At 26.3% G+C, this 13,594-nt stretch overlaps 1 protein-coding gene across 1 annotated transcript; it reads right to left on the bottom strand.

Annotated features, from left to right (window-relative positions):
• Positions 1-1,454: 1,454 nt before the first annotated feature.
• On the bottom strand, positions 1,455-5,081 carry LOC100210338 (uncharacterized). Its single transcript, XM_065809841.1, has 3 exons — positions 4,829-5,081; positions 4,412-4,480; positions 1,455-1,649 (listed from the first exon to the last, which is right to left on the bottom strand). The coding sequence occupies exons 1-3, from the start codon at positions 5,036-5,038 to the stop codon at positions 1,599-1,601; spliced, it is 330 nt and encodes a 109-aa protein (XP_065665913.1). The 5' UTR covers positions 5,039-5,081; the 3' UTR covers positions 1,455-1,598.
• Positions 5,082-13,594: the final 8,513 nt, after the last annotated feature.

Consider the following 13,594-nt stretch of genomic DNA (forward strand, 5'->3'; position numbering starts at 1 on the left):
AAATTTCTTTTAAAGTAATAAAATAATTAATAAAAAGTAAAATAACAAACTCTTAGAAATAAATATTAAATAAATAAGTATATAAAGAATAATATAAATTTGCACAAAGTAAAACTTGCAATAAAATAAAAAAATAAAAAAAAAAGGTCTTTAACAACTTTTTTTTTTTTTTTTTTTTTAATTAATTAAAATTATATACTAAAATTATTAATAATACACAGAATTGAGAAGAAATTGAACCTTTCCAATAAAAAATATATATATTTATATGTATTAAAGCATGCTTCAACCAAATCCATAAAAGGGTTGACAAAGATAAACTTTAAATTAAATCGAAAAAACTTATCTGTGTCACCCGAAAAAGTCAAGCACTCCATCTCTAACTAGGAGCATTTGCTTCAATTTTACTTTAAATTCGTCAAGAGTTTCAAGAGTTTTAAGTTTATTAGATAGGATTTTATTTCATAATTTTGGTCCTCTAATGGATAATGAAAACTCAGTTGCGGCAAAAAAACTTTTGGGCTGAATATAGGTGTTGTTTGAGTATCTGGTTAAGTATCTATGTTTATTTATTTTGAATAACGAATTAAAAATGTTTATTGTTGTTCTTTTATTAACTTTATACATGAAAATTAAAAGATGAAAAATATTTATTTGGTAGATATTGAGTATATTCAGCTTTATAAATAGTTCTTTGGAGTGAGTAAAACGGCCTACATTAGATATTATTCTCATTGCATGTTTTTGTTTATTAAAAAGTTTTTTAATTTTATTTTGATTTGTGATACACCAAGCAATGTTTGCGTAGTTCAGATAATGATATGAACAAAGGAGAAATATAACAATTTTAAACTAGTTTAAAAATGGTCTTGCTTTATAAAGTAGGCCAATATTTCTTGAGACTTTACTTTCAAGATAATATATATGATTTGTCCAAGTAACGTTTTCGTCAAGGAGTACTCCTAAAAATTTTAATGATTGTTCTCTTTTTATAAATTGACTGTTAATATAAAGTTTTGGAAGTTTTAAAGGGATTTTATCGCGTTCATGAAAGCGATGGAAAAAAGAATACTTTGTTTTATCAAAATTAATTGATAATGTATTTGCACTAAGCCATTCTGTGAGTTTTATAAGTTTTATGAGAAATTGATGCAGATATTACAAATAAACGATATACTGAAAATTTCAAAGGATGTATGACATAAATTTTATCTTGATGCACCACCTTTGTTTTCATATTTACGTATTCAAAAGTTTAAAATATATTATACGATTACTTTTTTATTTATTTACACGTTTTAAACTATTTCGAACTACGTAATTTTAACGTAATAAACGATTTAACGTTAAAAACTGTTCTATTATTGTATAGATATATCTTAAATTTAAAACTTTTTTGAAATTACTCAGAACCTTTACATTTATATCACATGTTTACACAATCATGTTAAAATGTGAACACGTGGTTTAAAATCTAATATATAACGCTGTACAGAGTTTAAAATAACAAACAAAACACAAAATAAAAATTTAAATATATGTTAAAAAACTTTTAACTTTAAATATTACAATATTTTTTTTTTTACTATTAACAAAAGTTACTCTCTGGCAATGGGTAGTAGCTTTGGGGCACCGTGGTCCTGAGCTTCCTACAAAAGAAAATTTAATTTAATTACATTAAAAACTAGAATGTATAAATACAATAAAACTATAAAGTTGTAAATATAAAATATTTTTTTTGCTTATTAATTTAAAAGTAAGTACTTTTTTTTGCATTTTCACATGCATGAAAAAATTTAACATGAAATAGTAATTCAATTACAGCAGTACACCGTAAATTTCAAAAACAATTTTTACTAATAACAATCCTCTTTTAATATTAACAACTCAGCATTTGATTCATTTCAAAGAATCTGGGACAAATTCTGTTAAATTAAAAACAAGAAAACTCTGGGAAAGACGTTTTTTTGAAAATATAGAGCATATAGCCAAAAAGTGTGCAAATAAATCAAGAAATATGATACAATAAAGTGCACAAAAGCCTGTTTTTCATATCAATGGTGACTTCAAAATAAATCTGTTGGGTAGGGGTAGGATGAAAATTATAAAAAAATTTTTTTTTTCCTGTTACACCTCTAAGTTTCGTCTATATAATATAATAATACTGTATTTTCAAAATATTTGAATGGAAAACATTTTTAGGAGTCCCAAGTGACCTTTGAATATTTAACAAGTTCCTAATATGATTAAAAAAGAATTTAGTCTATACATGTCAGTGGATACGGATGCCAGACGATAGCCATTTTAAAATGAATAATTGAAATGTAAGTAAACAATATTGTAGAACCTTTTAAGTTTGAAAGTGTGTTCAAACATTCTTTTTAATCAACTTCAATGACTTTGCAAATGCTGATTTATTTTTTAACGGAAACAAAAAAAAAAAGTAAGAAAAAAAACAAACAAACTCAACGTGTATAAAGTATAATTAAATAAAAAAGATAAGATTAAAAAAGAATTCATAGAAAAGAATTCTCCTAAAAAAAAACAAAAGAATATAATATGATAAATAGAAAAGAATAACTGAATTTCAAGTCATTTAAATAAATTACTAAAAAAATAATAATCATGTTTTCTGTTTGTATAAAGTAGAAATCGACAATGTTTTTATGTTTTTGTTTTGTCATTTTATGTTTGTTTTTATTGAGGTTTTTTGTTTTGGTTATTTTTAAAATAGATTTTTTAAAAAAAGATTCTTACAACCTTTATCTTTTACATTGTATTTAATTTATTGAAATATAATTTTTTTATAAGTTATTTTTAGAGTGTGACGTGTTTTACTTTAATTTGCTACTTTTCTTTCAATTATCTTATTTTATTAGACTGTTATTTTTTAACAGCCTGATCTTTATCATCTTCTATTCTCTGGCAATATTGTTATTGTAATTGTTAATGCCATTAGTTTGATATTTCACTTCTTTGATCGGATTTTGTTTTGCGTGACATCGTAGTTATCAATAATTAACCTTTTATCATTTTTAAACGCTTATCATAAGCATTATATCTTAATATTGTCATGTTGTTATTTTGTTATTATTTTAATATTGTCATGTTATTATTTTTAGCGTCGTTGTTATAACTACAATCGCTGTTATTTCTGCTTGGTGTCAACTAGTTGATCTGGCTATTGTTTGAGTGACACCATGATTTATTTTTTAATCAATTTAATTATATGGTAATTAATTTTTGAATTATTAATGCTTATATTAATATTATATTTTATTATGCACATATTTTTAATGTAACGATTGCAAAATTAAATAAAAATGTTATTATTTTTATTTTTGTTTTTGTTGTTTGTGTTGTCATTTAAAGCTGAGTGAAACAATAGATAAATAAAAGTTATAGGTTCGGGGGAAGGGTGAGGGTGGGAATCACAAGTTCAAAGATAATCTACTCAAGTCTTTTATATCTGTGTAACATTATTGTATGGTGTGGAGCAATAACTCAATTCATTGTTGGGTACCATATTTTGAATGAACTAAAAGGTAAGGTAGTTAACGATGCAAACTAAAGATATACAATGCAGAAAGTATGATGTTAACAGGAATGTAAAACGTTCCATACTGCTCAAAAAATAATGGTTGCGTTACAACAGGTATTTTCAGAATAGATTAATTCAAATACAGATATTTTATTTTTCTTACGCAGCCGCTGAATTTAGGTCTCCAAACTTTTTGTGGGTTTACCTACCTAAGTCTAAATCAGTCAGCCAGCCATCAATTTTAGATTAATAAAAACAAAACATCAGAGCCGAAATCTCAAAATTATCTTGGATTTGCTGCATTATATTCCGAAGAATGCAGTAAAAACAAGCCCAAATTTTCTGCCTTTTACATGGAGCCTAATTACTAGACATTATTTTTAGAGTTTTGTGTAAAAATTAAAAAAAACAAAAAACAAACTTTTTTTTATTGTTCACTCTGTACATAAATCCAATAAAATGTTTTAAGAAAAAATCTTGTATAATTATAATAATTATGTTATAGTTATGTTTTAAAACATCTTGTATAATTGAACCTGTCATTTCGAAAAGGACATAAGTCCAAAACTTTTAGCAGTTAGTTTATAAGTTTGAATTAAAAATTTCTGTATGATTTATGTTTTTTTTATAAAAAATAAAAAATACATAAGTTATATACGTTCTTTATTTATCTACTTCTATGTTTAATTTCTTTAGCAACCTAGTCATTATTTTAATAAAAATCATATTTTTGTTGATTTTGAAAAGTTTTAGTAAAATGGACTTGCGCCCTTTTCGAAATGACAGGTTCAATTATGTATAACTATGTTATGAGACACCTTGTATAGTTAATAGTGTCATAGTTTACTAAAATTAAAAAAAGAAACATACCAGTGATTCCTGAACCAGAGAACAAAACGGGCAAAATAAATGACATATAAAATCTTCAGGGTAAGATCCCTTAATTTATAAAATAAAAAAATGAAATTAATTGCTTGTTTATTAAATATACTTCAATTACAATTCAATTATGTTTTAAAATTGCATGTTAAATAATTAATTATTTAAGTTGCATGAAAAATCCTTAAAGTTTTTTCAAACTTTTTTTACTGATAAATTTAACGTTATTATTACTTTAATCCTCATCCTTAAAGTTCGAAGTTTGCAAAAATAAAATTTTAATTTAGTCTAAGAGGCTTAGAAAAAATGTTGAGAAGTTGTGGTGTCTACTAAACAGGTTGGAATGGTCATTCGGCATCTCAGAGTACTTGATAGAAATATAAAAAAAATTGCTTCAAGAAGCATTACCTTAATGCTGTGTTTTTCACGAATTTTTGCACGAATCATGGCTCTAGTTATCGGTCCAACACATGTTATACCTAAACATCCATACAGCAAACAGTTTTCGTTTACATGTTCAGCATTTTTACCAGCAGTGATACAAGGTAAAAAGTAAGTTATAAGGCATGTAGTGATATTATCGAAGCAATGAAATGTTCCGTGCTTAAAATCTGTCATGTTGGAGTTTTTTTGTTTTTCAAATGCTTTTGATACAACCGTCTGATTGTAAAAATATTTAATTGTTTTTAAATCCAAATTTGTAGATAATACTGTAGACGGGGGTTGACTATTATAGATTTGCCATTTCTATAGCATTTTATAAGAAGAATATTTCAAACATATTACTGATTGGTTATTATAACTTATTAATTATCATAGTTGCAATATAATGCAACTATTATTAGTAGTGTAGCGAGATAAACTTTTATAAATTTTTTCAAGACAACTTCTTAAATTTTTATACAAACCCGTAAATATTTTGATCTCCATTTTTTCAACGATTGTTATCTGTGACACAAACAAAACTTTACACTAATGAAATATTTATAGAAATTCACTTAACAAAAAAATCAAGTAACATTTATAAAAAACTTCACTTATTATAAAAAGGAAACGTAAAGGAAACAACGATAAAACAAACTTTAGCCACCACTGTTCATTATTCACTCATTAAATAAATTCTTTTGGAAATATTGGAATATCTAAATTTACAATTAATTTATCTAATAACTTTTAAAACGTTATAATATAAAAAATGTTGTAATGTAAAAAAAGCTAACCAACCCTAAATCGATCTGATCAGCTTTTTAATAAGATTTTTCCACTTTTTATGGAGAGGAGGAATAGCAGAATTGCCCTTTATTATAGATACTGTAAAAGGTTCTTCAGAAGTCTCAAGTGTTTAATTTTTGAAATGAGATAAAAGGTTTTGTGACATGAAAATGGGCTTTGGCGTTAGACAAAACCTTTTTACAATGGTTTCTAGTAATAACAAACAGACGTCTGTTTTCTTGAAAATTGTTTTGACGATAAATATGGAAGTTATGGTAACAGTTAAAAATTACAGCAGCATAATGTGAGTGAGGCTTAACTAGGAATCGAGGGAAGAAAATGTTCCATCTAAGAAGTTGCATAAGAAGCACATTTGTCAGCAAGAAAATAAAAATTTTCTACCCAAGGGCCATCATGAAGAAAAATACGGAACGACTACCAATCAGCTTTAAGGTAGTTGTAGGATATGCAATGATAGGGGGATATTGGCTGAAGAATAACAAGAAAAGGCTTGGTCAATTTTATAAGAAATAACATCAAAAGGATTAGAGTCTTTAAATCAAGAAGAGCAATATAGAACAAAGAGAAAGGTGAGAGGAAATATTGGAATGAGTTACTTAGTCATAAAAATAGGAATACAAGCGAAACCCATCGATTGAGTCAAGAAGATCCAACATTCAACACTCTAATCTGGAAACAATTAATTATAAATACATCTACGCTAGCCTAATAAACAAAAGTGGGTTGATAGAATCTGTTTATCTAGAATATAGAACCGATAGAATCTGTTTATCCCTTAAATCTTTACAGAGGAAGCCTTCTTCAAGACAATAGGCGGATGCATTTAACATCTGCCCAAGATAAGTATTTTTATCGAGACACCATCTCTAGCCTTTACTTAACCAAGAGCCCCAAAGCAGGGGATGTTTTCAGAGTCAGAGTTGAAATCTCCTAGTTTTTGCCTAAAATAGCGTAGTAGGACATAAAATAGGTTGTACTGGATTACATATTACCAGTAGCAGGATAATCTAACCTATCATAAACAAGAGTAAAAAAGGCTTTTTACAAAAATTTTACCAAAATATTTTTCCAGCATGGAAGTCAATGACATACAACAACTTTATTATAGATATTTTAATAATAGTTTCATAATCTCACCAAAACACTTGGAACTCATTAAGTTTTTAAATTCTTTAACCAAATTAGATGGAATAAGATAACAAATAAGTGTAATTAGTTTCACAACACGGGCAAAGAATTTATGAAAGATAACACTTATAATACTAATAATTTTTCAGATCAATCATTCTTAAAAAACAGCAACAAAATGATATATATTATAAAGAAACCAATACTTGAGATTACTTAAACTACAACAGCCATCATCCATATCACATAAAAAAGAACATTCCTTATAACCCCGCCAAAAGAATAGATTCATTTTTACCTCAGATAATCTATCTTCAAATGAAAGAGTAAAGGAAGTTTTTTTTAATATCCAGCCAGTAATTGCATTTAAACAACCACCCAATTTACTAAGAACACTTACTTCTACAAAAACCCAATTAACCAATAAAGAAGTTGGATCATTTAAATGTAAAGATAATCTTTTTAAAATATATAAGTTCTATCTTCAAGAAGTAAAAACAGTTATAGCATCAAATGACACTATATGGGAAATAAAAAGTCATATTACTTGTAATAGTAAGAATGTAATATTACTATTACAATAAGAATGTAATATTACTACTAATAATATGTACTATTTAAAATGCTTCTCAGGTAAAAACAAAAAAATTTACGACTTCGCACAAATGGACATATTTTAAGTTGTAGAAATGAACAATCAACAAATAGGTTTGATAACCATATAAACAAATGTTATAAGTGCAAATACCGGATACCGAATATACAGGATATATATTTCCATATCTAACCGGATTTGCTGGATATGCCGGATATACTGAATTTCAGAATTCAGCTTGCTTTTTTACATACAAAATCAGTTATACTGGCAATCGGCACAATAATTAAAGTTTATATCTTGCTTCCATAAAAATAAGTATTAAATGTATATTTCAATTATTTTTCTCTGCAGCAGAGGAAAACAGTGTTATAATTGTTAATTAAAAACAAATAAATAACATGTTTTCGTTATAAATAAAAATTAAATTCTTTTAAATATATAACAGTTAAATATTTTTAAACAAATATGAACTAAGAACAACGAGCATTTTTTTTAGAAAATAGCAATGACCAAATGATTAGCAATCGAATTAGGAAAGTGTAAAGAAATGTGTAAATCAAGAAAAAAAAAAAAAATCGTATTAAATTTTGCATATCCGCCTGCATATTTGCTTTACCCGTTTTATTTTTGTTTAAAAGTTAATTAAAAATTAAAAACTACAGTTGAGTAGTGTAAAGGTCTAAATAGTTCTACTTTTTTAAAAATACAAAAATAATTTCTACTTTTTACTTTCTACTCGTCAGTGGAGGCTTTTTAAACATTAGGGGTGAAACGCAAAAAGCAAACTTGAAATTTGAAGTCATACTTCAAATCTGAAATTTGACTTGAACAAATGCAAAAAGCGAACTTGAACTCAAGCCTAACATAAAAACCTACCGTTTTCAAGTAAGACTTGAAAAGTCTACTTGAAAAAGCAAATATTTTTCAGAATACAAAAAGCGAACCTGAAACTTCAAGTTATACTTCAAATCTGAAGTTTGACTAAAGTGTAATGCAAGAAACAAACTTGAAATAAATTCGTTCTTTAAAAATCAGATTTCAAGTCGTTTTTTGAAATTCGGTAAAACTAGTCTTGAAAGCAAACTTGAAATAAAAAAACCAATTGCCATTATCATTTTGTAAATATGTGTTAAAAAGTTATATAGAATTTTTGTCAATTTACTCATTTCATGAGTGAATTACAAATGAATCATTATTCTTATACTATACAAATACATTTCACCAACAACTGTCAACTGTATGTCGGTTTTATGCTACTGGTTCATTTCAGGAGAGAAAGTGTTTATATTATCACTATAATTATATTATCATAACTATAATTATACCAAATTATATATATATATATATATATATATATATATATATATATATATATATATATATATATATATATATATATATATATATATATATGTATATATGTATATATATATATAAAACATATATTTGTGTGTGAACCATCATCATCATCAGGAAGATGATGACGATGAAACTACAGAAGGAGAAACAGCCAGTCAAAGATAATATTACATAAATGTTTTTTCTAATTTATAACTGTTCTGTTCTGTAAGAACATTGAGCACTTTATTTGTTGATTACGCTGACAATATATATATATATATATATATATATATATATATATATATATATATATATATATATATATATATATATACACACATAGAAATATATGTATATATATATATATATATATATATATATATATATATATATATATATACATATATATATATATGTATATATATACATATATATATATACATATATTTCTATGTGTGTGTATATATATATATATATATATATATATATATATATATATATATATATATATATATATATATATATATATATATATATATTGAATGACGACATCAATAAATACGAATTCTCTCACTACTAATTTTTTTAATTAAATCTACTAAACTTTTGCTGGATTTTTAATACTATACCTTTTCAAGATGTAATTGAGAACTTGAAAGTTGTAATTAAGAAACGTAAGATGTAATTGAGAGGATAAAAGTTGTTATTAAGAAACGTAAGATGTAATTTAGAACATGAAAGTTTTAAATAAGAAATCCTAAGATGTAATTGAGAAGATAAAAGTTGTAATTGAGAAAAGTATAAAGAATACAAAGTTCTTTGTATTTTGAATTTTGTAGTCCTAATATACTTTGTAATTTAAGGCTGGAAATAAGAATATAATATCAATAAAATATAAAAAGTCATGAAAAAGGCATTTAAGGTTAAGGCGGTTACTATCCAATATAATTCCTATTGGGTATCAATTAAAACTTTCTTTTATTTATGTTTGTGAAAAATTCAATTGAGATTTCAGATGAATAATTAATAAAACACAAAAAATTTATTTACATAAAAAATATCATTAAAAATCATTGCAATATTCAGTTAAGCACCAACTTGGACGTCTTCCATATTTAAAATCGTTGCGTAATGCGTGGTCGTATGTTGTACAGTGCGTGTACAATCACCTCCCATTATTGTATTTTTTACTGCACTAACAACTCTTTCTAAATACTGCATTCGTTGTTCCATAATCCCAGCACAGAATACAGGTGGAATGCGAATAAAACTTTGAACGTTTGTTTTTATTTTGGACCAGATAGCTTCCACTGGGTTTAACATTGGGCTGTAGGGTCCTAATCGTAGCAACTGAGCCGGTAAGTTTTCAAACACCCTTTCCAAACGAGCCTGACATGGAATATTGTCTGTTAAGACAACCAAACCCTATAAATGATTCCCGAATGTAACCTACTGGTCAAACAAAGCCAACATCCACTCATTACAAGAATTTGCTTTAAATGATCCTCTGCGAGTTTCCATCATGACGACATTTTTTGTTGATATAGCTGCAATCAAATGTATGTTTGCACCTTTTGAAGAAGGTATTTTCATTATTGCTCTTTCCCCCTGTTTGGCACATCCTCGCGTTTTTCTGCAAAAAAGATTAAAATTTGTTTTATCCAACCAAACTATCTGATGACCATTTGTGATGTGTTCGTTAATGCTCCTAAAATACTCAGCTCTTTTTGTTTGTTTTCATTACTATTTATTGTAGTGGCTCCTTGTGCACTTTTTTAAATGAAAATAGTCTGCCTTCGAGGTAATTGGCAATTGTGGTTGTGCTGACGCTAATATTAAATTGTCTTACTATCCTTGTTTTAATGGCCACCAATGTCAACTGACAGCCACTTTCAATTCATGTTAGTGTTTCTTCAATTTAATCATCGGTTAAATTTTTTGGTTTAAAACCACCTCTTACAATAAAATTTAAATTTCCACTGCGGGGCTAATTGTATGCTATCTCATATTTGACACCTTAAGTTTGCGCCAGAGTCACCCAACCGTCGTTTCGCTCAGCACATTCAACTACTATTCTTTTATCATTCGATGAAGATAAAACATAATGTTTTCTTTCAACTTGTTCAGTTGTATGAATTTCATATCTACAAAATGGACAAGGTGGTTCTGGTTGTTTCAGAGGTGATTGTAAACAAATTTGGTGAAATAAATGCTTGTGCGGATTCAATTTAATAACAGACTTTCTATTCTTTTTAATAACAGATTTTCTATTGACAAATAACACAACGATCTTTCAGTTCCATTACTGTACTACTGTATTGCTGGTGCATACTAATGCCAAATTTGATATTATTAACTTATTAAAATGCATATCCAAGAAGATCTTTTATAATGACCTTTAAGCTTACATTGAATTTTCAATTACAAATAAAATATTCTCATTTACATATTACGATTTCTTAATAACAACTTTTGTTTTTCAAATTACATATTACGATTTTTTATTTTCATGTTGGGTTTCTCAATTACATTTTAAAATTTCTTTATTACATGCTGTGTTTCTTAATTACATATTACGACTTCTAAATTACATGTTGTATTTCTCAATTACATCTTACTTTTTTTAATTACAACTTTCAAGTACTCAATTACATCTTGAAAAAGTGTAGCATTGCTCACCTTTAATTATAGACTATTAGTTAAACTGAATTTCAATTGCCTCTTAAACTTTTCTTTCAAATTTTTTGGGTCCTATTTTTAACGTTTTACTTGACCCATTTTCTATTGCATGGACATTTAATTTTATGATGCCCAATATCAGATTGTTCCCATTCTTTAAAAACATTTTTTTGATGTTTTTTTTTTCTTGTTTTCTATTTTCATTGTTTTTCACACTCGCATCCTATTAGGTATACTCCGGATTAGCTATTTGATGGTTGTTTTGTTTTGTTGCGTGAAGTAAGCAAAGATTTAAGATTTCCACTAGATTTGAAGACTACCCTGTAACCTGCTATCGTGAAGATTTTTTGAAGTTTTGGTGATAATAATGGGATCCACGGTAGTGATTGAATTGGCATGGTTGCTTCGTTGCTAGATAAGACTATTTTATTATTTGAGAGTCGTTTATATAACAATAAGTGTACGGTTTTGTAACTTTTTCTTTTCGTATCCATTTTTAGCAAACACATTATTAAGGAAATCGTTTTTTTTATTTAAAATTTTTCAGAGCAGATTGATAAAGCTATATGAATAAATCCTTTAAATATTCCTTCGAAGATTTTTGAATCGTGTTTTGAATTAGGCTTAACCTGAATAATTGTTATTGCTTTTTTTCGATGAATGTTAAATTCATAATTACCTTTTTGATTGTTGGTTATTTGGATATCTGAAAAACTTAATATTTTATTTTCATCTTCCATTTCAATTGTGTATTTATGGCACGATGTTGACTGTTTAATATTTGTTGAAAACGGATGGCATTATCTTTATTTGTTAGTTTTGCCTGGATATCATCAGCGCACCTCAAAAACAATATTATTTCTTGCGATGGATTAGAATGAACCGCCATGTTGGTTGCTTTATATTCGAAAAAGTGCAGAAAATCTTCTGCAAATATTACCATGAGTGAAAGTCGTTTTGGACCTGAATTTACAAGCCCGTAAATTTCTTTATTCCATAAAAAATAACATTTATATAAACGCAGTTCTTTTAATAATTTTATTTCCGAAACGCTTAGTTTTGTTAGTTTATTAAAATTTGGGAAGAGCTCTAACATACAAAGAAGAATTTTTGTGGCCTCTCCCAGAGGTATTGATGGAAATAAATTAACAGCGTCGTAAGACGCCTGTATTTCTTTGTTTGATATATTCCAAAGTTCAGCTGTTTTTACAAAAGTTGACAAATTTTTTAACTTAAAAAATTCGTCAACTTTTGTAACATAAAAAAACGAAATTGTATTCTTGATCTCGAATATACTTTATATATCTATACATATATCTATATCTATACATGTAAATTATGTTAGTGTATTTTACAAGTAGAGTGCTCAATGTTCTTAAAGAACAGAGCAATTATAAATTAGTAAAAAAATATTTATCTAATTTTTATCTTCTACTTTAAGTTTTACCATTGCTGGATCATCAGGAAGAGTTTACTAATTTATATATATATATATATATATATATATATATATATATATATATATATATATATATATATATATATATATATATATATATATATATATATATTTGTATAGATATAAATATATGAAATATATTCGAGGTTAAGTGTACAATTTCATTTTCTTAAGTTAAGATAAAATTTCGTGTTAAGATACAATTTCTTTTTTTTTATTTAGTAGGTTTTTACCATAATGTGATAAGATAATATATTTTTCGTAAAGACAAAAATATTTTTGTTGTTATATTGTAAGGTTTGCAACGTTTGAAAGTTTTGCATTTTATAATGTATTTTTTATATATTTTATGTTTTGGTCTTTGGGCTCTTTATTTCTTTAGAGAGTTTTGTGTCATTTCTATTCTTAACTAATGCAAATGATTTAAGATGGTTTTACCTTTAATCATTTGCATTAGTTAAGTATAGAAATTATTACGTATAATTACGTATATTAATTTTAATGGTGTTTGACTAATTTCAAAATATACCTTTTTATTATGATCATGATGGCTGGAACTTACGATTGCCTGGTAGACAATATTGTTAGACAAACACTGGTTTTTCAAATGGCAAAACGCTTTATCTACGCAGTTACATTGGTTGGTTTTTAATTGACTTTTGTTGTGCAAAATTTTGAAATTATGCGTATTTGTGATAGACTTTAAGTTAGGCATGCAACTGTAGCTCATCTTAAT

This window comes from Hydra vulgaris, chromosome 11, assembly GCF_038396675.1.
Source record: "Hydra vulgaris chromosome 11, alternate assembly HydraT2T_AEP".
NCBI classification, from domain to species: domain Eukaryota; kingdom Metazoa; phylum Cnidaria; class Hydrozoa; order Anthoathecata; family Hydridae; genus Hydra; species Hydra vulgaris.